Source organism: Chiroxiphia lanceolata, chromosome 5, assembly GCF_009829145.1.
Source record: "Chiroxiphia lanceolata isolate bChiLan1 chromosome 5, bChiLan1.pri, whole genome shotgun sequence".
Lineage (NCBI taxonomy): Eukaryota > Metazoa > Chordata > Aves > Passeriformes > Pipridae > Chiroxiphia > Chiroxiphia lanceolata.
The window spans coordinates 15,043,389-15,070,879 of NC_045641.1; the positions used below are offsets into that span (position 1 = coordinate 15,043,389).

The 27,491-nt window shown below is 37.7% G+C and overlaps 1 protein-coding gene across 1 annotated transcript in view; it reads left to right on the forward strand.

The window, feature by feature from the left end:
* Positions 1–27,491, forward strand: part of SLC2A13 (solute carrier family 2 member 13) — a 152,589-nt gene that overhangs the window by 55,430 nt on the left and 69,668 nt on the right. Inside the window, exon 4 of the mRNA XM_032688403.1 lies at positions 16,408–16,516. Coding sequence (XP_032544294.1) covers positions 16,408–16,516 — 109 coding nt within the window. The remainder of the gene's footprint in view (positions 1–16,407; positions 16,517–27,491) is intronic.

Sequence of the window (27,491 nt, forward strand, 5' to 3'; positions counted from 1 at the left end):
GTAATGAAATTGGGTATCAAATGCTGAGTTGGGAGACTGTTCTACAGTAACATATTAGCAGAGCTTCATGGGCTGAAGAGTCAGGATGCTTCAGTGTCACCTTGTACAAAAGAAAGGGCAGGCTAGCAGTCTGAAATGGCTGCTTCAATGTTGATGTCTCTTTTCTAGACAGAACTATATGTTTTTGCTACTGTTACATCTAATCAGCCACTTTTGAGAGCTTCTCTCTACCCGAGGCCTGAGCAGAAACGTATCACATAGGTGACACTTGTGATCATTGTCTTTGTCCACTGAGAATAGAAAAGCCTCCTGTTTTAAATCAATGTCATTGCAATACCATCTATCAGACATGAATGGTGAAGTGAAATACTGCTCTTCTCAATCACAGAATTGAGTTGCTGTCCTTTACTGAGGAAGGTCACTTGTTTAAAATCTGAATTCTTTTATTGTAGCACAGTGGGATGACATTAATTTCTTCTACCTGTATGCTCACAGGTTAGTTTACAGAGTGAATTATCTGGAAGAATCAATGTAAAAAAATACTCAGCCTTTCTTCTCACATAAATAGCATCATGTATCACATCTTTGGATGCTCTGACTTCATCAGTAAAATACTATTTCTCTTTAGCTGGTGGATGATTTGAGCACATGTGAGTGAGCCATATGGCAGAGAGTTGTTGGGTGGTTTTGAGGTAAACACTTGGCTTGGCAGCAGCATAGGATGGCACTCTCACTGCAGGCCATCTGTAGAAAGCACAGAGGAAAGAGCAGTCGCCTGACTCAGCTGCAGAGCTTCCGGATGCCAGAGCCAGATCTACTCTCCTGTGTCCTTTTCCAGTAAGGGCAACATGTGCTGATCTCCTTTGCTGGTATGTGTGTGGGATTATGTGTCTGGATCCATTCCTCTCCCACAAGCTGCTGCCTTCTCAGCTTCTTTTGTCGAGGCTGTTGTTGGTTTTATGAATTTTAGGTGTTTCTTGCTGATAGAAATGTTGCTGATCCCACATCTTTCATATGTCCTCCATTGTCTGTTGTGAGTGTTGACTTACAGCCTAGCCTCAGTATTTCTCATGGGAAACTTGTGTGCTTTTCCTTAATTAAAAGTGATATTGGGCCACTTCCATTTTCACGTGCTGTTTTAAAGATGTAGAATGTTGTGTATTGTCTTCCTCCAAAATGCTCCATTCAATCACATGGGTTTCACTGTCACCTGGATCACCTTGTCAGCCACCTGCTGCCCCCAATACAGAGTGACCCAAGCTGCTGGTTGGTGCTACCACATCTGGTCTGGAAGTGAAAGAGCCAGCGTTTCCTCTTCGAAGGTCTGCATTGCACCTGGAAGTGCCGGCTGTAAATGCCCTGATGTTCTTCAAGCCAATGCAAGAGCATCAGTTGTACTTTTGTGGCTCAAAATCGTTTTCTTCAAAACTACCTCTTAAGAAGTTTGGTGGTTTTTTTCTTTCAGTACATTACAGCTAGACTCACAACCACAGGCTTCTGCTTTCTTTTGTCCCAATTAAATTGTACTCAACTTCCTTAGAAGTGTTGTGGGTTTTTCTTGATACTGCAAAGGATGGTTTGCAATATGAAAAAACTTAAAAGAATATCATCTTCAGTCAGTTGCTGTCATTTGAGGTCATAATTAGCTAAAGCCAATACAGAATCCCCTTTCCTGGGGTGTGTCTAAGCACCAACTGGGGAGGGAGGCACGAGGTGCACAGGAGCTGAGACTGCATCAGGTGCTGTGAAATGTCCAGTGGTGTCTGCGGGGTGCAGCTGGGAAAGGAGGAGGTGAGCTGGGATGCTGCAGGGGACTGCAAGGGTGGGATACCTGCCTTGAGACTTGTATTTAAATGATCAGAAGGTATATGCAAGTCAAACTGAAGAAAGCTAGTGTTGTCACTGAGAAGGAAAAAGTAAAATAATTTGTATTTGAAGTGAAGGCTTCTATCTGAAGCTATTAAATTTAAAATGCACTAAAGTAGTGGTCTTCCATGGAGCTGGGACTCTGGGACTATGAAGACACACTGCAGTAACATTGATATGTTAATCTCTTCGGTGTTCACATTGCTGTTGGCGTTGTAACAATAATGTATACATAAATGTGTTCCCAGTGGAAGAGATTTGTTTGGGTTTTTTTCCATTGAATGCATACTTTTAGTTTCCAATTACTTCCAGTAGCAACATGGTAAACACTTCTTTGAACAGTTTCTAAAAAGTAAAATACAACTTATTCAGTCTTGCCATACCTCTTCTGAGGAATCTATCCTAAAATTAAAAACAAATTTTTTTCCTGGTTAGATGTTGGTTGTCCCTGACTATCCAGGATGAAAGAATATAAAGAACATAAACAGCTCTCAGAACTTGACTTTATTTTTCCCTTGTTGCTCCCTCAAGCCCTACATTTTCTATCACTATTTACTAAGCTTGTTTAAAAAGATGTACAGCCCTAGTACAGGGATTAGGACCTTACAGTTCTCTAGAGAAAAAAATTATTCTGCAGAAAAAAATTTGTCTTCTGTTTCTTGTCAAAAGCTATCAACAATCATGGTGGAGGACCTGAGGTGACTCTGAGGTTTCAGGCTGAACTTACAAAACTACTAATAAGTAGGGAATTAAAAAGAGACAGGAAAAAGAATAAAACTCAGACCCCCAGGGAGCTGCTGCACAATTGAATACATCATGCTAACTTTACAAAATACTGAATTAATTTTGTCCCATATTTCTTCTAAATTAATTTTAATTAAAACGTGATAGTTCATACAAGCAGATTATAATTGCTTTTTTCCTAGTGTGGTTTGTACAGAATCATTGCAACTGCTGTCAGTAAAGATTCATTGGCTGCATCTGCATTAGGGTTTTGGCTCCAAACATCAGTGTAGCACTGCAGTGACTCTTTTCTCATCTCCCGTCATCACCCCCGCATCCTGTTTGATCAGATCACAAAGTGTGTTAGTGCCCATGGTGTAACTTCCTTCAGGGGAAGTTAAACCAGAGGTCTCCTCCAGGGATGCGTTCAATGCTCTCGGACTGTTTTGGAGATGTGAAGGTTTAAATCAATGATAGTCTCAGGGCAGCTTCTACCAGCCTGTGGCAATGTTCTGCGTAGGGGACTGGGCTAAATCTAGTCAGACATAAAACCTACAGGTGACATGTCGTGTACATCCAGGGACCTCGGCTTCAAACGACTTTGACCTGGTGATCCCTGCCTACTGCACTGCCTTCCTTGCTGAGATGCACACAGTCATACTGCTTCCTAAACTTCTATTGCTCAGAGGAATTCTCTACACAAATGAGCGATCCTCTGTGTTAAAATACATTGTGTAGTTTAGTGTACATGCATATTGTTAAACTAAAACATGTTTGGGCAGGGGGATTATGTGTATCCTCCCTTTACGCTAGTCCAAGTTAGCACTTCTCCAAGGATGGGAGGATTTCATAGTATTTTCTTTCGTTAAGGAAACCACTTTCCTCTGCGGTGGAATTGATCTCCAAGTTACCATGCAATTGCCAGACTTTTCTTGTAGCTTGCTTGTAGTTTAGTGTGTCAGATGCAGAGATCAAGTTAGATGGCTGCTGCATCTTAGCCTTACTCTGCAATTTTTACTATATTTAGTCTTAAACATGTACCATTCCCTTTAGATGAATGTTAATTGATGAACAATGATTCCTGAACGCATTTGTAGGCTGGTAGTTACCTCTGGCAAAACACTTGCAGAAATCAGTTTGTGACTGCGGGCATATTTTTCTTTTTCCTTATCTCTCAGTGTTTCTCTGAAAAATTATCATTGTCTAGCATGTATTGCCCTAGTGCTGCCCACCACGGAAAACTTCCTCTGTTTGTCTGGTTCCCCAAACTCAGTCTGACAGTGTGAACTCAGCAAAAGGGGTTTAATTTCTTTGTTGTAGACTTGATTTTATATCTACCTTTTTTTCTGTGTGCTGTAGAGAGGCAAGTCATTCTTTGTGCCTTCTTCGATGCTTGTCTGCTGGTGTCTTCATCCTCTCTGTAGGTGCACAGTGCATACATGTGTATACAGCTGGAGAATGTACATAGAAAGATGTGTTTAGGTGAAGAATAGGACTGAATTAGCTTCTCAGATTAGCATCAGAGCCTGCATGATCAGCAGTAGTGATTTCTCTCAGTGACTACATGGCAGCTCAGAGAAAGCCAGCAAATACAAGGTCAGTAAATGGAGATGTTTGGAAATCCACCCTAAAATGTAGGTGGCCTAAACAGCTCAGCTTTCTTCCAGCTTTGCACTCCCTCTGTTTTTGTTTACAACTTTCCCCTGGACTTCCTGCCCCAGACTTTTTCCTTTTAGCCTACTTTGTAGGTTGGTGACAGCTGGCAGAAGGTGCAGTTGGGCAATGATGCTTTTACTGAGAAACAGGAAAATATTCTCCTGGTATGCACAGAAAGATGCATATGCTTCTTATATCTGACACTGAAAATTAACTGTCATCGTTTCCTGACCCAACCCAATGCCAACCAGACTGTTTTAACTCATTGATGGTATGAAGCAGTTTTGCTGATGCCTTCAGGTTCATCAGTCTCTGCAGCCTGACCAATTCTAAATGAAGTAATTGCCCCCTCTCTTTTTTTTGTTAAACATGAGGTAGGACTTGATATTTTTTCTCTTGTCTTTAGTGCTTATCCTTCAAACATCTGTTTTTCATAACAAGTTGTTTTTCCTCTGGAAAGTAGGGCTGTGCATTAGAGAGGATGTGCATGTCTGGGTAAAATTCTCTCCCCTTTCTGTGCCCCAGGCAATCTTTCTGGCTGATCATGGATGGGAAATCTGCAATTTGCCCTGAAACCAAAAAGGTTGCCTGAAATTCCAGCTATGCTAGTGGTATGTTTTGCCCTCAAATGTAGGAAACCCAGGAGCTTCTGGGGAAACTGAAATGCTATTTGGTAGCCACTAGTTGCTAACCACATAGTTGCACTGGGATGTTGAACAGTGCTATGTGAAGTTTGTCTTGCATCATGTTTGACTTCAGACAGTGTCCTTTTAGGCAGTGATTAACTTGATAAGAGTATAAAAGCATCATAAAAATCTGCTTCACTGGAAGTCTGAGGAAATGTCTGAGAATTCCTGTATCTTCTTGGAAAATGGGTTTCAGGTCTCTAAATATTTAAATACAATCTTTATGATCTTCCTTTCTCTCTGCTAGATCTGTGAGGATGCAGAGAAGCAGTGAAAAGGCCATTGTCCTACATGCTTCTATCTTGTAGTGCATATTTACTGTGGGGAAATATATTAAGAGTTATCTTATGCTCTGCAGGATTTTCAACATTTTTAAAGAATTGCCTTTTAAAATATATTTATAAGGAAACTGCTAATAAACATGGCATTTAGGCAATGCCATTCTATCTTCATTATGCTGAAAATGATGAGAAGGCTTTCCACTTCGACTGTTTGTCTTCCGGATTGCTTCCAGATTTATTGCATAGTACATGAGAGACCTCAAACTGTCCAGTAAGGAGTATTGATTATATTTTCCCTAAAACCAGCACCATGTGGGAAGATGCCTTTTGCCTGTTGTTTTGTGAGGCATTATAGTATTTTTTTTTTGAAATTTCTTTTTATCTAGGAGCTTTTTTTCACCAGGCTAATCACAGCTGGTGATACAGGACATCTGTGTGACAGGTTCAAAAATTTAAAAAAAAAAAAAAAGATTTAATAAAAGCAAGGCCCACAGTATGTTCTCTTATTAATCAGTGGGCAAAAAGTATTTCACCTGTCCAAACAATTGTACATAGATCCAGCTACTTACTGCAAGTCTCCCTGACACTAGCAAGAATTACTCTTGAGGAGCTCTCTGAAGTTTATGCAAAGGCTATCTCTCTCTAATTCATGGAAACCAATAAGACTTTACTTCATGGTGAAGGTACATTAAAAACAGTCTGTGCATCTTGCTGGAGGAATTTGGTTGCTAACACTGACAGCATTATACAATAAATCAAAAAAGACGTTACTAATCTGATCGTCCATAGGCTTTCTTCTTTGTGCAAGTAGAAGTAAACTGCTTCCATGCTGGTTTTGCATTGATGCTAATGCTTATATCTGATGCAAAATTGTGAAGAAGCATGGTTTATTGTGAAGTACTTTCTTACATTGGAAACGTCAGAGTGGTTGGATCATAAAAATTCATGTAGGCTGCATGCAAGTCCTCCAGAAATTGGAAGATTTGAAAACTGTATGAACATCACCTTTTCATACTGTTCAGTTCTTGTGAAGAAGTTCTCTCTTTTTAGGATCATTGACCAAGATGTTATCATGCTCTCTGCATGTTTATATTGCAAATTATCACTAATTCAGCCAGCGATAATACTTAAGCAGCTGTTTGATTTGGAGTCACTGCTCCAGCAAGATATAATCTGCAGTAGCAAAACTTTGACTCTTTGTTCCTGTCTTATGGACCATAGAGAAAAACCATACACCCACTGCATTGTGGATTTTTCACACTTTGCTGTGTCAGGCAAAGTCTGTCTCACTGCCGTTTTGTCTTGCTTGTGGCCAGCACACGGTGCACCATAATTATGATTTTGGTTTTCCATCTGACATTTTATACAGTCCCTTTTCCTGTCTGATCTTGCAACAACCATGTTCTCTATTCACCTTCATTGTGCCCCTTCTGATTTTACAAAACTTTTGCTGTAATCACGACTCCTAATATTTTTTTCCTCCAGCTTGAAGGATAGTGTACTTGATTTGTTACCTTCATCTGTAGCTAAAGCAGAAGCCTAGTATGCTAATGAAGGGAGAATTACACTAAACAGACTGTTAATATTAGTGTGTTGTGAATCCAGAAGTATGATATCATTGTATATGCATTTTAGTACCCAGGGGCCTGTTAAAAAAAAGTATGAGTACTGGTGTATGTTGAAACCATTCCATTAATTTGTTCTTTTTCTTGATGTTTCTCCATTTGTACAATATTCCTCTTTTTGAGATGAGGGTGAGAAAGCAAAGGGGACCAGAACTCTGTACAGCACTTAACAATCATAGAATGGTTTGGGTTGGAAGGAACCTTTAGTGATGGTAGAGTTCCAAACCTCCTGCCATAGGCAGGGACACCTTCTACTTGGCTAGGTTGTTCAAACCCCTGTCCAACCTGGTCTTGAACACTTCCAGGGATGGGTTATCCACAGCTTCCCTGGGCAACCTGTTCCAGTGCCTCACCACCCTCATAGTAAAGAATTTATTTCTTATATCCAAACTAATCCACCCTCTTTTAGTTTAAAACCATTACCTCTTGTCCTTTCACTACAGACCCTGGTAAAATGTCTCTCCCCATGTATCTCATAAGCCTCCTTTATATATCGAAAGGATGAAATAATCTCTCCTTTATTGCTTTGTCATATTTCGTACCAGTTATGGAAGTTGTCAATTTAGTGTTCTACACCTGCTGTTTTCAATATTGACTTGTATACTTTGCAGAGGTTATAAATTCAGGGTACTAGCTGCCAGTCGAGTGTGACTGACAGGTTCTTGATTAATGAAGCCTAGTACTGAAATTGCAAAAAGGGGTGGATCAGTTGTTGTTGGTATGGAGGTGGCTGAGTTTTACAGGACCTGTATGTAAGGTTGCTTTTCAGTCACTGTTGTTTATGATAACTGTGAAAATAGTACTAGTAATACGTATTGAAAAGCCGATAAGATTTTAATAGACGTAGAGTGAAGTACATTATCATGCAGTGTTGTGATAGTCTGTTAATTCCAGATATTCAGATTGATTTTTTTTTTCATATGCTGTGAAGTACCAAACTTACTTTTTCATTAGTACTGGTTGTAATAAATAGTACCACCACAGATCTTAGAATGATGTACATTTCATGTAAGAATCTTGTGGATGACCTGTGAAAGCTGTCTAATTTAATTCCTAATCAAAGTAGAATAAATTAGAGCAGTTTGCTCAGGAACTTTTTCAGTGAAGTTTTGACCATGACCAGTTTGCAGATCTCTTTCTGTGTTTGACCACTTCCATGATACAAAATAAACAGACTTCATATCTGGCCCAAATTTTTTGCATTCCAACTTACCTATTGCCTTCTGTCCTGCCCTTGCACACCTGTGAGGAGCCCAGGCCTATTTTCTCCTTGCCCCTCCACCAGGTATCTGTAGACAGCAGAGCCTTTTCCCTTTACCTTCTCTTTTAAAGTGGAACAATTCCAGTTGACTGATCATCTGCTTGTGTGTCATGTGCTCCAGACCCATCCACCATGGTGGGTCTTCTCCAGACTCAGGCAGCACTGTGTGTGCTGCTCCAGCTGCGGGGCTCACAACTGCTGTGTACAGAGGAAGAAACGCTTTCTTGACCTTCTGGCAATGCTCCTGCCCCTGCTCCCAGGATGTGTTTGGCCCTCTCTGCTGAAAAACGTGCTGTTATTGAGTGGCAATGGTTGCCTTAGAGCCCTTTGTGTTTCTGATAGAAAATGGTTAATACTAAAATGTAGTAAATTAGCTAGTACTTTTAGATAAGGTATGATCTTAGGCTGCAGTTTCAGGGAAATATTTAAGTGTGTGTCCATCATTCTGTCTTCAGTGGAACTCAACCTGGTACTCAAGTTCAAATGCTTCACTTTAAAAAAAAAAAATAAAACGTTGAAGCAGTTTCTTAAGACTTATTATTTTTAGCTATAAGACTTATTATTTTTAGGTTTACTGTACTGTCTGTCAACTATACATCCATTGATGGAGCTGTCCTGTTCTTAGGAAGCCAAAGTTAAAATAGTTTGACTTTAACCTGCAGTGACTTTTTGATTTTTCTCCTCTGTGGTAGTTTTGGGATCCAGCTGAGCTGTGCTAAAACGATAGTGATTTCAAAGAAGGTTTTTATAACCTGTTTAAATGTGGACTTCATCTCTGATTTAACTTTTTTCCTTTTATTTTTAATGAAGCTGTTATGCTAATGGCATCCAAATTTTAAAAAGTGAGAGGAGTTTTTCAGGCCCTTAGATAAATAGGGTTTTTTAAAACATTTTTAGGGAAATGGTCTAAGCTAAATGTTCTATGAATAAATTGAAAAAAAAAAAGAGTGAACGTGCAACAGATTGTATTCATAAATTCCTGTGGTGACTTTCATTGACCTCCAGGCTCTTTTTTCAGTTCTATTAAATTTTCCTTTTTTCTCCCTCCCTCCTGGGAATGTGTCCCTCTGTCTCATTCTTTTGAAGGGCAAGAAATAGGAATCTGTTTGTTCGGTTAAACTACTGGCTTACGGCAGAAATTAAGATATTTCATTTGGAAACAAGGGATAGAGAGGGGAAAATAATATCACTAAACTAAGATTTTTTGCAGAAACAAATGGCAGAAAATATAAGGCTTGAGGTGTGTTGTCCAGGAAATAAAATACAGTATCTATTTAATAATAGAAATTAATAATAATATTAATACACTAACAGCTGGGAAGATCAGCTTGAGACTAAACTACTAACTTGGTTGGAGGGAACGCTGAGGTGCTCTTTTGACTGATGAATAATGGCAACAACAACACAAACACACATGCACACACACACAACATAGCACTCCTGAAACTGCCCTGACTACCGTTTTCTGTTTAGTAACTTTCCTCATCTTAAAATGAAAGAAAAAAAGCTTTCTAATTCCAGATTGCTAAGTGCTCTGCACTTCACTACTTGATGAGAGCAGAGTGGGAAGCTCTTCAGGCAGTTACAACACTTGGCTTATTTTGGTTGTGCCTGCGTAATGCTAGCTACATAATCTTATCTTTCCTCCTCTACTTTCTCCAACCTTAAGTGAGGGTCACAGAACTGTTTTCTATGTAAGGCAGTTCTGAAGGAGACTGTGAAAAGAAATGTTGATTTTCAGGCAGTAGGTATGCACAAGTCTGCTCTAAGGTACTGTCCACACTTAGAAGGAAACCACATGATCCTTGCTTTTCTCTGTCCCTACCCCAGTTTTCCTATCAATGAAGGAGGTAAATCTCCCTCTCACTCATTCCCCCATTCCATGGGTCTGCCAGTACCACACTGGGATCCCTCCTCCACCTGCGCAGGTTCTCGTTGGTCACTGTGGCCACTTCTGTCAACTCCCACTGGCATCATGTCATTGGCCACTCTTCTCTCTTTGTTATCTGTTTTGTCATGGTTTTTTCAGTTTTAAAGGACTTTATTACAGTAGGTTCTGTTTTCTATAGAGAACATATCATACAGAGCCAAAATGCACTCCTTTTTTTTTTTGCTTCCCTACTTGCCACTGCTTCTTGTCCTATTCAAAGGTGTTCTGAACTGCTGCTGCCTTTGTGCAAGTACTCAGTCATATAGATTTTCTGTCACCAGAGCTTTATATCAAAGAATGTGGTATCAAAGGAAAGATTTTTTTTCCTTTTACAGATAAAAGAAAATGTCTTTGTTTTCAGAACTTCCGAAGACCGACTCAACTTGCTGTCAAAACAAAACAAAAAAATCTATATTAGGGTTTCTGTTCTCGATGTGTGGATTAAAAAAAGCATTTGGAGAGACCATTTGTTTGAAATCTAGGTTTCCTGAGCAAACAAAAAACCCCTTTCAGTTCATCTAGGCATGGAAAATCTCCTTTCACTATTTACTTCTCTAAAATCAAAGTGGTTATGTCTAATTAGCTTTTATTTGCTTTTAGAGCAGGCTGTCTTGTTAGCATAGAATCATAGAATGGTTTGAGTTGAAAAGGACCTTAAAGATCATTTAGTTCCAACCCCCCTGCCATGGGCAGGGAATCTTCCATTAGACCAGATTGCTCAAAGCCCCGTCCACCTGGCCTTGCACACTTCCAGGAATGGGACATCCACAGCTTCTCTGGGCAACTGTTCCAGTGTCTCACCATCCTCACAATGAATTAATATCTAATCTAAATCTCTCCCCTTTTAGTTTAAAACCATTCCTCTTTGTCCTGTCACTATCTACTCATGTAAAAAGTCCCTCTCCATCTTTTTTATGAACCCCCTTTAGGTACTAAAAGGTTACAATAACCTCTCCCCAGCGCCGTCTCTTCTCCAGGCTGAACAGCCTCAGCTCTCTCAGCCTTCATAGGAGAAGTGGTCCAACCCTCTGAGCATCTTTGCACATCTGAGCATCTCTGTACTCCACATCTGTCTTGTGTTGGCGACCCCAGAGCTGAATGCAGCACTCCAGGTGGGATCTCACAAGGGCAGAGAAGAGGGGCAGAATCACCTCCCTCGATCTGAAGGCCACACTGCTTTTGATGCAGCCCAGGATACAGGTGGTTTTCTGGGCTATGAGTGCACACTGTTGGCTCGTGTCCAGCTTTTCATCCAGGAGAACCCCCAAGTCCTTCTCAGCAGGGCTGCTCCCAATGAGTACTTCTTCCAGTCTATACTCATAGCAGTGGATGGTTTTGCTGTGGAAAGCTGAAAAATACTAAGACTCATGATTAGGCAAGCTGATGATCTTTTCTCCTTCTTGGCTGATAGGGAACCGCACTGTAAAGAAGGAAGTTGAAAAACCTCAAGCAAGCTTTCTCAAAGGATTAGTGAACTATATGAGGGAGGAAGTTTCTTCTAATGCTGGGAGTGGTTCTTCCAACATTACTGGGAACAATATAAGACAGTGGGAAAGAACATGGTGCTTAAGTAAAATTATTTTGCATCTTTTCAGCATATTTAATGCAGTTTTGATCTTAAAGCTAATTATCTTTTGATTTGTTAAATTTTACAGAAAGGAAAAATGAATGAAGTTGATACTTTCAGAAAATAATCATGTAATAGACAAGGAGAGGAAAAGGGTTTTTACTTTAGTATATCATTCATACATAGAAAAATAATAGCTAGATCTAAGTGCTTTAGAGGAGGAGTCTTTGGTGAAGTAAGATTCTGCAGGAGGGTTCTGCAGATGATGCAGAGAAAGCTGGACTGGAAGCTGTCATTTTGTAAGGAAAGTTAAACAGAGAAATGGTTCCCATGTTTGTCCTCTGTTACTGAGATCACAAACTCAAACTTTCTTTTCTTTGTTCCTTTATTTTTAACTGTAGATCAATTCCTTGAAGATTTATCTAGGTGGAAGAGAGAGTATTGACTGATATTAGAACAAGAAGAGGTCCAGAAAACAAGTGTGAATCTTGAGCTTAATTGATGCTAAACTGATGAGTGTCTGTCTTGTTGCTTGGCTAAGCCTGCTTTTTTGGAAACAACCCTCTACAGCAAGAGCACGAAATGCTGGCAGGATCCCTACATAGTTTTAGGCTGTTGCTACAAGCTGTTACCTAGATTAGCTGGCAAATAAATGTTTGAACCTGCAAATGACTTTGGCAGAGCCCAGTCTCTAACCATAGTTTCCTGGCTGTGAAATTTTGCTAGGTATTCTTCTAATAATTTGTGGGATGGGGAATCACAAGATTTCCAAGCACCAGATGTCTGCCTGCATTTGCTGTGGGATTTTATCCTACAATATTTTTATTCCCCTGGAAGAGAATGCAGTACATTTTCACACGGAGATGCTAAGATGTCATTAATACCCATTCTTCTGCTTTCATTATATAAACTCGTTTTAGAACTAGAGCTTTTGTTGTGTTGCCTTTGAAAATTATCTCTTTCTTTTAGTTGGCAGTGGATCGTACCCAAGCTCCTGTGATTGCCATACACTTCATTTTATCTGCAGAGGAAAATCAAAGTGCCTTTGCCAGGGGATTCAAAATGTCCAAACCTAATTTGTGGGTTATGCCTAATAACAAGGATAACAGCTAAAATATAGGAAACTGGCATTAAATTGTAATATTTGGAAAGCATCACTCACTTTCAGAAGTAATGGTTTGACAAGAATAGCTTCTCCTCCCCTGTTTAGCTCAGTGTAATCTAATAAGGTTTTTTTGGATGTGAAGCTAAACTTCCAAATTCTATATTTTGCCTTTTGCTTATGAGGATGAATGTCTAGTTTGGTAGACAGTTTGGATCAAGCTACGAAATATCCACTTGGATCACAGCATTCCACTTCAAGTATTACCACTTCAAGCAATGTCATCTTCTACAGCAGCAGTATCCCTGTTTTTCCATGACTCTTTATCTCATGCTGCCATTTTGGACTCTCATTAGAGCAAGCTGCAGCGTGTTTTGAACTTTTGTAAAAATTATGTGTTAAAGAAATTTACTTCAGGTAAAGGAATTATCTGAAACCACAGCACGAAAAATCCAACCAAATCTAGTCTCATTGAATTAATCATGGCATTAGGAGGTCTCATCCTTCTGACTTAATTTTTATTCATAGATTAGAAGAAGGAAAACAAACATCTTGGTGTTTTTCAAGTTAAATGAAGTGGTTCTGATGCAGGAATGTGTCTAAATCTAGCTGGAAAAAAACCAACAGCAATTAAGACAGAAGTATCACAAACAAAAAAAATCTGACTTTTTGGAGACAAATATCTATTTTTTCCTTTGTAAAAATTGCCAGATGTTTAATTTTTTTCCTGTGATTTATGTTTAAATCATCTGTGTCCTCTAGTTCTATGAGCAGCTAAGTTGCTCTGTTTTTTAAAGACTTAATGGTTTTATTGTTTTGTACCATTTTAATGTATTGTCATAACTAATGGCATATTCAAGGGTTATCAGAAACTACTGAAGTACAGTTTTGGTTTTCAGAAGACTGATTTTCAGAAGAAAAATGTATTTAATTCTGAAAAGTTGGTTTGTTTTTCATTTTTTACTTTAGACCCATTCTCTGTAGTTAAAACCCATGTTCTGCCTAGAGGTGTTTATTTTTAAGAAGACTGTAACATATGAACTCAACAATATGGATGGAAGGATTGATGATAGGAAAATGCAAATACAATATAGTTAATTTCAGAGCTAGATAATTTTAATAAAAAGTTTCACACTCATTTTCTGTTTTAAAAACCACTCGCCTCACAGTCAAAGTCCTTTGGGCTTTTTCATTGAGTTGGTAAAGCTCCTTTAATATAGAGATTAGCAGTTTCTTTTATTTCTTTCATTCTATTTATTGGTTTGTAAACCTGAAGGCTGTGAATTTTATGAAAGAAAATCCTTTAATTTTGTGTATGCCTATTTATATGTGGCAGTTACCATGGTACAGATTTGGAGTGAATCTTTTTAAATACTGACTTGAGCGAGTATGATAATTTTTATCATCATTTTTGTGATACAATTAATCAGAAGTCTGAAAAATTCTGGGTGCTTACTGAACTTAGCTGACTGAATGTTCTAAATGTTTAAAGTGTGAAATTCTAATGTAAAGGTCCAAACTTTAGTGTATGTGCTCTGTTGCAAAATTTCTGCAGGGCCCCACTTCAAGCGCACAAACTGATTTGTGCAATGGAGTTTTGTTGAGACTTCATGACTCCCTCTGAGTTGCAAGCCATTGTCTGAGAACAGCTGCTTTAATTTCTAGCTATTCATTTTAGTGCCTCCTTTCCAATTGTTTTGTACAATGGGTCATTGTGAACAGAATTTTATATAACTTCCATAAAATAGATGAGCGGATCAGGACATCAGTTGCATCAGTTCCTAAGGACATTTCTGCCTACTCGCCCGACAGCCCCTGCTGTAGAGTTCCAGCTTATTCAATGAGCATGACCACTGATGATGGACTGTAAGATGTAGGTTGGCTGAAAGGTCCCTTGAGGATAAAGATAGATTTTGAGCTCAGTTAAGGCCCTTACAGGAAGTTTATGAAGAACAGAAGGTTCAACAGCCTGGATTTAAAATAGATGCTGCAGAATCAGTTGCCAGATAAGGTTTTTAAGCCCAAAGCCTCCATGCTCAGGTGTGATGCCAAATATGAGAACCTGAGGGCTGTCGCTGGTGAATTAAAGTTCATAGGTACATTTGTTAGTAAATCTTTTTTCTTTGTGAAGCTTGGAGTTGAGGAGAAATCCCAGAGTATGTCTGATCTCTGGACTGCTCCTAGCTAGCAGTGAGTTCCGGCTTTGTGGTTTTTCCACCGAGGAAATGCCACTTTGACTATGGAACCCTTTGATGTACTTGTCGGCCCAGTGATGTCATGTGTCTTGCTTGAGAATATCTTATGAGATCTATGGATTGACTCTATTTATCTGTCACCAGATTTATCTGTCACTTGATTTTGCTTGAAGACATTTTGAGGTAATGGTGTGGCTAAATGACAGGACATGTGGGACTGTGTACTGTCCAAATGTTAATGTTACTTGTAAACAAACTAGAAAATTCATCAGGCTGTATTCTGCTATTAATATTAAGGAAGCAAAGTTAAATGATGATACAATTGAGATATGAATTATAAATACCATCATTTTAAATGAAAATAAATCTTTCTTAGGCAGGTCTGATTATCTCTCAATGAAGAAAGTATTATCTAAACCCCTTGCTTGAGTCCCACTCTTGAAACTGTTCAAAGATTGTCAGCTTTCTGAAGCTGGAACTCTGCATGTAAATTCTTCACTAACAAACCCATGTAGCGTTTTTTACTGAACCAATACTTTTAATATTTTCTGTATTTTTAGGAAAGACTTTGAAAATGTAAAATTGTAGATCCTTTTCCACCTCCCTTTTTTTTTGGATGGCAGCAATTTTGACCTATTCATATTGTGATTAGATGTTCTGAGTGGGTATACCAGATGTGATAAGATGTGTAAGACATAAAATATTTCAGCAGGTGAAAAAGCACTACTCTGTGCAGGAAGAAATTCATGTGAATACTGGAGTTGGGGATTTTAAATTTTTTCCTATTCTTTCATAGCTTTCTGTACTACTTTTTTTCTCCCCTAGAATACTTTGAAAGTTTTAAATAGAGAATAAAACTTTCTCTGTTAGCCAGAAATTTGGTGGTTTTTTCTTCATTAAGAAACTGTTTTCTGCATTTTGAATGCAGCCTCATACCACTGCTACCAAAGGTATGGAAAAAAATGTAATTAATTTCTGCTCCTTCTGCAGGCCTCTAGAGCTGTGCAGAATAGATCTATCCTATACCTTCAAATACCCACACTTGCAACTGGTTTGTGGAAATTGGGTCTTTTGGGGACTAGGGAGAACACTTCATCTCCAAAATCCAGGTCTTAGCAGTGAGTAATGGCATTTCTGAAACAACCTCTCAATAACAGTGGAAGCTTTTAGAAAGGAAACAACAGAGATATTTTGTGATAACTCTTGAGTACATTCAGTTGCAGCAGATGTGCCATCTGTTAGTATGATGTAGGAGAGCTGTACATTTGACATCAGTAGCAGACACTGTGTACAAAAATTGTTTCATTTTTTTGCTTGGGCTTCCTGAAAATTGTCTTTGTAGTACAGTGCAGAAAAGCAGAACTGAAATGACTGAATTGTTCAAAAATTATTGAAATAATTCAAGTTTGTTTGAAACTAAGGTGCAAAGCCTGCTATGCCTGGCAACATTGTCTTGATAGCGATCACTTAAGAACTATTATGTATTCTTTTGTTGTTGTCTTGTTTTTTTTTAAGCTGGACCTGTGATCTGCAGAATGCTAACATACCCTCCAACTCGAAGAGCCTTAATTGTGGGTTGTGGTCTGCAGATGTTTCAACAACTGTCAGGGATTAACACCGTCATGTATGTATTTCCTACTTGCTTCTCTTTATGAAAAATTAGAATTAGTCAATTAGACCAGTAGCAGTTGCAGATGATCTTCTGGAGAAAATCTGAAATGTGAAAAATTGAGTATGAGAGATGGAATTCTGGTTAGAAATCCAGGTGTTGACATATTTGACATCGCAGAAAATCGGTACAAGAGGATGTTAGTATAAGGGCAAACATTTATGCAGACACAAGAATGCAAACTACTCTGGGAGATGCATTATTCTGTGTTAGGGTTTGTGGTCAAAGCTGTGTTTGTCTAGACAGGAAAGTACATTTATGGTTTGAATTTGTGCGCAAATAGAGCAAAAGAGGGTGAGGGTTACACTGGCCGTGTTAATGAGATGGAACATTCCTATGAAATGCTATAGGAGGTAAAGATGCTGAGGGAAGAACCATTTCCTGTTATTACATGGCTCTGTTACGTGTCTGAAGACTCAGTAAATGTGGAAGTGAAGGATGATGTATTGGGTTTTCTGGTAAGCTGTCAGCTCACAAGAGTAGTAGCTCTTGACAAACATGCAATGCACAAGACCTTGTTTAAGATGAAATTACTGTTGGGCTGCCCTACAAGAGTAACCATAATGAATATGTTTGCCATGTTGTTTTAAGAGGAAGTGTAAAATATGTTCCTGTAACGTCTTATGGAAAGAACTGTGCCTGAGGGAGCATGCTTCTTAGGAAATTGTCAAAAGGAACAGCTAAAAGGATAAGGCTTTTACTGGTGTCAAGTGCTACCATATTAAATGTTAAACATCTGTCATCTGTCATAAGGGAGAGAAAGAAACCCCAAATTCAGTATTATTGAACTGCAAAGGAGGAAAATCTGTAACAGGTAAAGAGACTTCAAAAAGTAGAGATTGTAACCAAATGTAGGAAACACTTGGATGCGAAACTGGTAAGTTATGTGTGAAAACCAGAAGACAGGCACAGAAAGAACTCTGAGAAATTTTTCAGTCACATCACAAACAAGACACCTAGTAGTCTCCAGGCCCAGTAGGAATCAAGATATTGTGAGAACACTAGCAGAAGATAAATATTTAGCACCAAATTTCACAAAGATTCTTTTTGCATTTTTGTTAATTATAGAGGATATATGGAGCTTTTTTCACTGGAGCTTACTTAAGATGTCTCAGGTGGTCTGTTTGAAACTCAAGTATTGGGGAAGAATTTTGGGATCAGGCTGATTAAAACGAAAAATAACAGGTCTGGAGTAATTTGAATACATAATCACTGAATTTGGAAATGTAGCATAATTTACATGAAGCTACAGCCCAGAAAGTTTTATTTCAGTCTTTATCAAAATTAATTAACACTTCATAGTCAAATGGGAAGATATGCATTTAGAAATATGAAGATGAACATGTACACATAGAATAAAAAGTAACAAAAAAGAGCCAACATGATTGTTGTAGACAGATTGTAGCTTAGTTGGATGTGAGTTCATGGTCATGTTAGAACTGTATATCCCATATGAATTAACCATCCTAGTCCATCACAAATTCTGGCAAAGTTTCTTTCTTGAAGAAATCAGATAGTCACAACAGTAGGGGAGAAGTCCTCTCTGGTTGATAATTATTTAAGATAGGAAAAAAAAGAATGAGAATAGAAGATGAGTTATCACAAGCCAAGAGCAGACTCCTACAGGGATCTATATGAAGATCTTTGCTGCTTTAATAAGTCTGTGAAAGGAGCTAAACAACAAAATATCAGCTTGTACTCATACACCATTCACGATATTAAGATCCTTTAAATCTGTGAACAATTGTGGGAAGAATGGCAAGTGCATTAACTATACAATATTATACAGTAATGCTTGCAGGAGGGAACTGGCTAACTAACATGCATGGCAGTCTAAATTGTTACTATTCAAAAAAGAGGGCTTGAAGTTGCATTATCGTTCTATACAAACATCACGACGACATCCATGACCGATCTGAAATAGTACCAACAGTTGCAGATGTCCTTTCTTTTATTAAGGATAAACCAGGTTATGTGTGGAGAAAGAGATACCTGTACAGGATGATTAGGACTCTGCAGCTTTGAAAAGAAATTAGGTCAGAAGAAATGCAAGAGGTATATAAAGCTGCTAATGTTATGGAGAGGATGGGGAGATCATGATTATTCATCATTTCTGATGACACGTTTTTGATGACTCCTAGCTCTTATCCAGCAGTAGGTTTAAAATAAGTGATTTTTCATGGAACACATAATTACATATTGGAACTCATTGCCACAGGATGTTACAGATGCCAAATGTAGAAGTAAGTTTAGAAGTTAATTAGGGAAACTTACATAATAAACATTATTAAAATGTTATGAAATACGATATGCATACAGCCTCTGGCCAAGGACAGTCATTCTCGCAATTTGGTTCTTGCCACTTTAGGATGCCTTATTAGGCTAGAACAAAAAATAGACAGTTCACAAGGCTTATGACACTGGTAGGTTGACTTTGTTTATTTTAAACTTAGTATATTTTAAAATCTCAAACTCCTTTCTATGTAGGAGGCTTTACAAATAATTTGAAATTGACCAAATTTGCTTGTGGATATGTAGGAGGACAGAATTACAACTGTAAAACGTAGTTGAACCTTAGCTTTAAAATAATAAAATACCTATAATAAACACATGAAGGCACCGTTGTTAAAGGGCTGGATTATAAGATACTTGCAATATCCAGTGTTTTTTAATAATCCAGTTTAACTAAATTTTTCGTTATCAGGTGTGCAAGAAAAACATTCTCCCATGAAAGCACATTTTTCAAATACAAGTAAGCAGCTGTCTATTGATAGTTTACTTACATAGAAATTGGTGATTGCCTTCTAATGCTCTGATTAAATGGTACCTTAAGGAACTGTCAGATTGCATTAAACCTCTAAGCACTAGTTTCCTCTTCATAGTGTTTAGTTATATGTCATTCTGAGACTGCTGTTCTCTTGCAGCAGGAAAGCAGGCACTGGTTATGGTTGGAGGGTCTAGGGTTGTGTGGACTTTCCTTCAGGGATTTTGCAAACGTGTTTACCAAAAACAGTAATGAAAAAAAGTTTTAATGGTTGGTGGTGTTCACTGTACCTTTGGTGCTGCTATAAATTCTTGTTTACTGGTATCCCTTTCTGTAGGCCACAGAAGAGTAGGCTGATGACCCCAACTTGCTGTTGCCTGGCTTTCCCTGGCAGAGAATTCAGCCTTTGGTTGCCCCCTTTCTCCTTGTGTATTTCCATGGCACTCTGCTATACCATGACCACTTAATGTGACAGCATCCATGATGGGCCCTGACTTATTCTAATAGTCTGGCTTGAGACTTTTCACTATTTCTGATATAAAAGAATTTGTTAAATCTTGTATTTTACTGTAAGAAAGTGAGGCCATTGGGATGAGTTTGTATGTGTCTGAAAAACTCATTTAAACCCCCATAATCAAACCATAAAGAGAAATGAAAATATAAAGAAGAACACAATTGTAGAATGATTTAATACTTCCTCAGTTTGTATATGCTTTACTGAGTAACTTAAATTTTAGGAAAGAAAAGCTTGAATCAAAAAGTATGGGTGTTAGAGAATTTTGCAGGAGTCTAAAAATAGTCACTGAGTGTAGAAGAGATCCTAAAAAGCAAATAAAATATCTACAAGAAACACATGGAGACAACAACAAAAATCTAGAGCTTCCATGGTTAAGTGTTGAGAAATCTGGTATAAATTTTCTGCTTAAAAATTGGATATCAGTAGTGAAGCCAATGAGAGCGATGAAATCCATGTGTAGTTGGATTTCTTTTGAGGATAGGGAGAGGAAAACCAGAATTACTGTAAGAATTGTTGAGGACTGTGCTCAGTCCTTCTCACTGTGCAATAAACTGATCTAGTTTTTGCACAGAAATAGTTTTGTATCATGCTTGAATCAGCCATGTACGTACATAACATCCAGCCGTGAGGAACCGGGAACTCTCATCACGAACAGGATGTTACTGAATTGGTGAGAACGGTATGTGGAACAACCTCTGCATTGAGGAGGTGGATCTAAAAGAGAAGCAAAATGTAAAAATAGGCTAAGGAGATTGTGACTCTCACAGGAACAAATTCTAGCATGATAAATTTAGTCGGTAGAAGAATAAAGCTCAGTGACCTATTGCTTTGATTCCTTTTTTCCCCCCCTAAGAACGAGGATTCACTGCTGTTTGATAAAGTGCCTGATGTAGAAAAAATGCTTTGTTTTTGTTATGGCTCTTGCCAGCTTAACTGACCTGTAAAAGATAAAGTCACACAATTTTAGACAAGCATCTCTCACGCTGGTGTGAGCAGGTCTGAAATGGTTTAACTTTTAAGTTTCTTATCATTCCAGTATTTTCTCATCTTGAAAATGGAAGCTCACAGTTTCAAGCTTGGAGTCCCAAATCTGGCTGCCAGGAGACTGGGAAAGGCCCTGTGAAGGAGATTATATTCCAGAGGAGCAGTTACTACAGATTAGCTTCATAATAGTAATATATCCCAGAATTTTGTTAGAACAGTGGTGTTCAGATATTTTCAAGTGCACAGTCACCCATAGTCAAAACTTGGGGGAAGACGACCATCTTAAGGTAAAACTTGAAACTAATTTTTCCCATCAGTTTCTTATTTAAGAAAAAAAATATAAGAAGGAAGTAATTCTGGTTTTGGGGGTGGGAGGAGGAGGGGGTTTGAAGGATTTAACTATTTCAGATTGTTTGGTGAAAACCATCACTAGAGTACCTGCATGTTTTATCTATATGCTCATGTTCCTGCAGGATTATGACTTCTGAAAACATTTCTGGTACTGCGCAGCCTCATTGCAGTAAAAAACTCCAAACATGGAGAAGAGAACTTTTGGAAAAAATCACAAGTTGTCTTGGGTACTAGTCAGTAATATAGCCATAACTGGAGGGAATTCAGTATTGTCGTGTCAGAACTGTACATAGGTAGTGTGGCCTTGCTGGAGTTTCTGCTGCTCTTTTGGAGGCTTGCTGTCTGTTCCCACAGACTGCTTGAGCCCTCAAGACTATAAATCTAGATAAGATTGAAGGGACAGCTGTATCATCTTGATTATTATTCCTCTCACAAAACTTTAAGTGGACTTGATGAAAGCCAAAGAAAATACTTTGTTCTGCAGTTGAAACACTGGGCTTGATGTGATGCTGATTTAGTAATTTGCCATTATCTTTTCACATTGTGTTAGAAAAGCTTTCTGCAATAGAGAAGTGGTATAATGTGTCAACAGGGAGAACTTATGGCCTTCAGTATTTCACATACACCTTCTTTGCTCTGGTGTATATGATGTGTTATTCCTACTTAATGAAATGGGTTTTTTATTTCCAAGATATCCTTGCGTCCCCTAAAAGTTAAGTGAATCCACATATAAAATGTATTGGTGTTTGGATTTGGTCCACAGATGCTTTTGAGTTCTAACTGTCTTGCTTTTTTAATTCGTGCAAGCAAACAAAAGAGAAAAAAAAAGAGATGATAAAAAGAAACATCTTTTTTCAGCTGGCAAGAAATAAGGAGTGCAAGAAAGAAAAGTGGAAAAGAAAAAAGCTTATAATAATGAGAAAGGAAAAAAGCTGGATAAAAGAAGAAAAATACAAAAGAGGACAAGAAGAGGTTATGTAACAAGTGGAAATTGAAGGTTTGAAGATAAGTTAAGAATATGAAAACAATTAACATGAAAAGTGAACAAATACCGTACTGAATGTAAATGAGAGAATGAAAGAGAGCAGGAGTGGAACTGGAAAGAAGCCAGAATACTTTTGGAGTTTAATAGAGGCTAGAGAGGAGTTTAATGGAAGGAAAGCACATTTCCTGACAGGTTTAATCACCAGGTCTATTGTGCAGCAATCGCAGAGCTGAAACCTAGGAGGAGCAGAGGGCAGAGTGCACCTCACTGTAGCCTTAGGACCGAGCAGAGCTTGGGGTTTCTGCTCCACGTGGATGTGCGACTGAATCCCCAGAGGGATGGTGAAAGTCAAGATTGAGAAACTTACCTTTAAATTCCAGTTTTTAAAAAATGAAATGCTGAATAGGTAACATTGGACAGTGACTGCAAATAAACCATTAATTTTTTTGTTGAAGATCATTGGATAAATACCTTGTTTTGTGAATTAAAGCACAAGTAGTAGCAAGTCTGTTTACTCTTTCAGCATCATGTATCATTAATGACTGAATGTATTTACAAGTTATGATAGACTTATAATGAATAAGCTGGTCATAAACATGAGGTTTTGCTGGAATATTGGCTGATGATTTGGATATTGGAAAATAGTTGTTGAGGTCTGTAAACAGATCTATTGGCAAAAAGTAGTGGTGGTTCATATTTTTCTTGTGGGGTGTACTCAAGCACTGATTTTTAAAGTTGTATAGGTTTCTATTGTGTTCCCTGGCTCTGTATTTTAAAACAAAATCCAGAAAGTAGCATAAAAAACAAACAAGCAAACCCCCAACAAACAAAGCAAGCCCCAAGCTGACACAATGCTAAAATGTCATCCAAGTTGCACAGCAGTTACTGAAGAACAATGTATCTTTTATTGTAGACATAAATTCAGATTGGGCAGAACAGAATACCATGTGGCATTTATTTTTGGATGGCCAGTAACTTGTCATCTGAGTTTTTCTTGAGTACTCTCATACCCCACTGTGCTTTAAGTCTGATTGAAGGAGGGACAGTTACATTAATGTTTTTTCCAGATACAAACTTTGTAACGTTGTCGGGATAATTGAGAAGATTTGGTAATTGACAAGTCTGATTTTCTCTGATGAGTCCATAACATTAAGCCTGCTGCCTGCTTAGCTTTTTATCCTTCAATATTTTTTGTGAGTAAACTGTCCCATTTATCTATTTCCTTTAAATTATGCATTTTCCCCTTAGGCTGTAGGGGATGTTTAATAAAGCAAAAAGAAACTCTGTGTTGTATGTCCACTTGCTTTTCAGATAATAATCCATTAGGGTTTTTATAGGTTTTCATAAATCCTTCCAGTAACATCTTTTGGAGAAGTGACCTTTCATTTTAACATATTATCCTTCCTTTTTATCGCAAGATGTTTTAGGTAGTACTGTGTGCAAACTCATCATGTAAACAACTTCAGTGTTCTGTTTTCACAGCTGAGCTTGTTTCTTGTAAAGAGTGCATTGAAAATGAAATGTATTAAAAAACCCCAAACCTCAAACTGTTCACTTCAGTTTGAAAAATTATCACGCAGCCTATAGAGAGAAGTAGTAGCTTTGGAACTGTGGCTAAGAACAAACTCCAGTTTGGAGGTGACAGTGTTTCTTGAAGTACAATATCTGAGGCTGACCAGAAGCAATTCACATGTCAGCAGCTGGGATGCTGGTGGGGTAGGTAACAGAAATGCTAAACTCCCTTTCCTGAAGTGCTGTCAGTAGGATCCATGCGCAGTATTTACAGCACCTGGGAAATGGCCATTTTAGCAGAGTCAACTCTTTCCCTCTTTGTTTGCCTTCACCTCCCCTCAGTACAGGTCAGGGAACATGACCATAGTTTTCCCAACCCTGCTCTGGTGTTGTTTCTTCTTCTCAGTTGTTGGTAAATACAGATGTGAGAGGGCAATACTACCTGGTAAGAGGAGTGTGCCTTAGTAAATCTGCTAGGAAGTGGCTGAAACATAAATGTGTTGATGATAGGATGCCAACAGCTGTATCCATTAAGTAAAACCAAACACTTGAGGCACAGGAAGGCAGTTCAGTAAAGTTGAACATTTTTAAGGCAGTTCCAATATTGCTGAAGTTTATGTATGATTTTAAAGATATGTATCGTTTTAAAGATACCTCCCATGCTTTAGAACTTTTGTTTAAAGAGTGAAATGTTTTTCACAAATATTCTTGCATGTACTTGTTGGATGGCCTACAAAACCCTGAACAGCATTAATGGTTTAGCTCCAAAGGCTGTAATTTATCAGTTCAAATAACTGTGAGAGGGTGTTTAGGATACGAGTAAGAGACTGTATTAAAAACGTCACCCATGTGTCAGCATTGCTAACACTAAACCCACACTATGCTAAGGTTCTACTTAAAAATAAAATAAAAGAGAAGAGAAAGAAAAGCTTTCTTCTTCTACTCTGCTGACTTTGTGTGATGGTCAGTTTAAAAGTTAATTTTTCTGAGTCAATTTAAAAGTATAGATTTGTAATTCACTGTAAAACAAACAAACAAAAACCTGCAGCTTGGGCTATTTGGACAATGCCATACATCAATCTTCAGGATTGCCTCTCAGACTGAAGCTTCTTCTGTGTGTATTTCATGTTCTTATTCCCTTTGAAATAGAAAAGGAAAATCACAGCTTTAGGTCACTAAAAAAACCCAACAAAACAAACCAGAGAAAAAAAACCCAGACAAAACAAACCAGAGAATCATGATGGAGTTGTTAACTAGATCAAAGCTGTAACATGTACATCTTATTTAAGCTGCTTGCTTCGTCAGTCTGACTAGCCAGAGTTTTTGGAAGATAGCTGTTACAGGTACATCCTTGTCCAGACTGTTGGAGATCAAAGGATAAGATAACTCCGATATGAAAGTTTGGAAGCCTTGAGTGTCAGGAAGATCAGGGAAGTAGTTCAAGTATTATATAATGGGATGAAATGAATAAAATCTAAAATGATTATCAAAACATAGTTTAGTGCTTAGAGATATTAGATTGAGTGTCTCAAGGGAAGTAGGGAACACTCATGATTTCTAATGAATATAGATGTAACATACTGTTACAACAGAGAAAATATTAGAAAGAACATATTTGGTTGGTTTTTTTTGTGATGGAATTAGTAGACATATAATAGAATGTTAATGTAAGTTTAAAAGTAAAGGCTAATTTCCTTTAAATTAAAATTTTATATCCCATCTCTTCTGATAATTCTCATAATCTATCCATTTATTGTTAAAAACATAGAACAAAACCAAACACAGCTCCCACCTAAAACATTGGCAAACTTAAAAAATCATAGACTGCCAAACACATTAAATAGTATTGAAGTGGATGTTTATTTGCATTGTAATTTTCATCAGGTGTAAAAATAAAGAACAAAAAAACCTGAAAGTGCAGAGAAGGCAGGTTCAGGGTGCTGATATGAAGTATTGTAATGGGCATTTAACACTCATTCTGTTTTGAAGCACTGGATTTTTTTTCCATTTCACAAATCTTTAAATATTAGTGTTTTCCTTATTTGTCTGGTGCTGAACACCTGTTTTGTTGTGGGGGTTTTGTGTTGTTTGTGGTTTTTTGCTGGTTTTTTTTTCCAAATCTTGAACCCTTAACTCAATGAGTTGAAGAATGACCATGTGAACTATTTTTTAATCTACTGTCTTTTTTGAGTTCTATCTTGGTTTATTGGCTAAAAGAATATATACTGAAGAATGGAATAGCATGAGTAAAAGTAAATCTCATAGTGTAACAGCTGCAATGATTTGCCACAGTCTGGACCCATCTACGATAAGGTCAGCCTGATGGTTTGGTTAGTTTTTTTTAAAATGTTGCAGCTGTATTAAAAAAGATTCTTCTGAGTATTAGCTGACACTTCAATTAAAAAACAATTAAAAACCTCAACAAAACCCGAAGTCAGATGTCTTTATTAAGTGACATTTTTCAGTGTAATGCTTTCACAGAAGGAAATTCCTTTAAGTTTTATGTTGAATGTTACTGACACAAATGCTTGTAATATCTTCATTTGGAAATTAGTGTTTGTTTTTATAACCTACTAAAAAAAACACACAAAGAATTGTATAGGAGTTAACATACCAAGTTATTTTAAAAGAAATCCTGCTGTCTGTCTTCTCATTTGGAACACATTTTATTTTTAATGAAGTCTGATCAGCAGGGAGTATGTGCACAAGTGCACAATTTTGCCTCCAGTTTTCCATACAAATTAATGTAATCTTCAGTGGAAAACCAGCCAGAAGGTTGGACACTTGTGTTAAAACGTTGAAAAACAACTAACAGTCCTGCTGATTGTACTTTTTGTTTTATCTTAGTGTGATTTTCTTAATGGTAGGTGATAAAATCTGTAGTTCTTTAGGCTGTGAAAGCATATTTAAAGAAAGACTGTCACTTTGGAGATAGCATAAAAACAATTTATTTAAAGAAGGAATTTATTTGAACCAGTATTTTCTAACATTTCTTTTGATGTTATTGAAGGATTTGTATGTTTAATAGAAATTTTTCCCAGTTTTTCTGCTTTTGGTTTCTACTCTGCCTTTTGCCTGTAGTGAATTCATAACACTGTTGGATTTCTATCTGTTGCCTTGGTAATAACTTTCAGGTCACCAGTCCAGTGTTAAATTTCACTGCAGGGCCATGCAGGAGGAATTGTGTGAAAATGTCTTTGCCTTAGATCCAGTATATGCACAGTGCAGCTGTTAGGTCACTTAAATTCATCTCGTTCAGTTTGTTTGTATGTAAAGCCAAGTAATGGAAGTCAGAGCAGTGATGCTGTTTGTAAATCACTCCTGAATGATTGCTGGAGGAAGTTCCCTAAATAGCAATACTGGTTTGTTTGTTTATTTTAATGTAGTATTTATCTAGACAGCTCCTGAACCGCAGTTTGGTCTCAACAGTTTCTCTTGTGTTATACATTTATAATAATCTTGTAAAAAAATTCCTTTTTTATGCAACTGTTAAAGTTTAATAGGCATTATTCTGTTGAACTGTACATTTTTGTTATCTCTAGCATTTATTTTGAGACCTGTCAAGAAGTCAGATACCAATCAATGACCAGTTTAATATTTTTTTCTGTAAGGTACAGGAGAGTAGTAAGGGGAGAGGAGTTTGTTTGTGTAATAGGTTTGCTGTCTTGTGAAAACCTAGAGGGCACATGTTATTCAAATATTGGACTATATTCTTAGCAATAAGGAAGTGTCTTCTTCTTAAATGAAAAACAAAGAATATAGAAATGTGAAACAGTTCAAAGCTTACAATGTAACTGATCTTGAAAAGACACAGAAT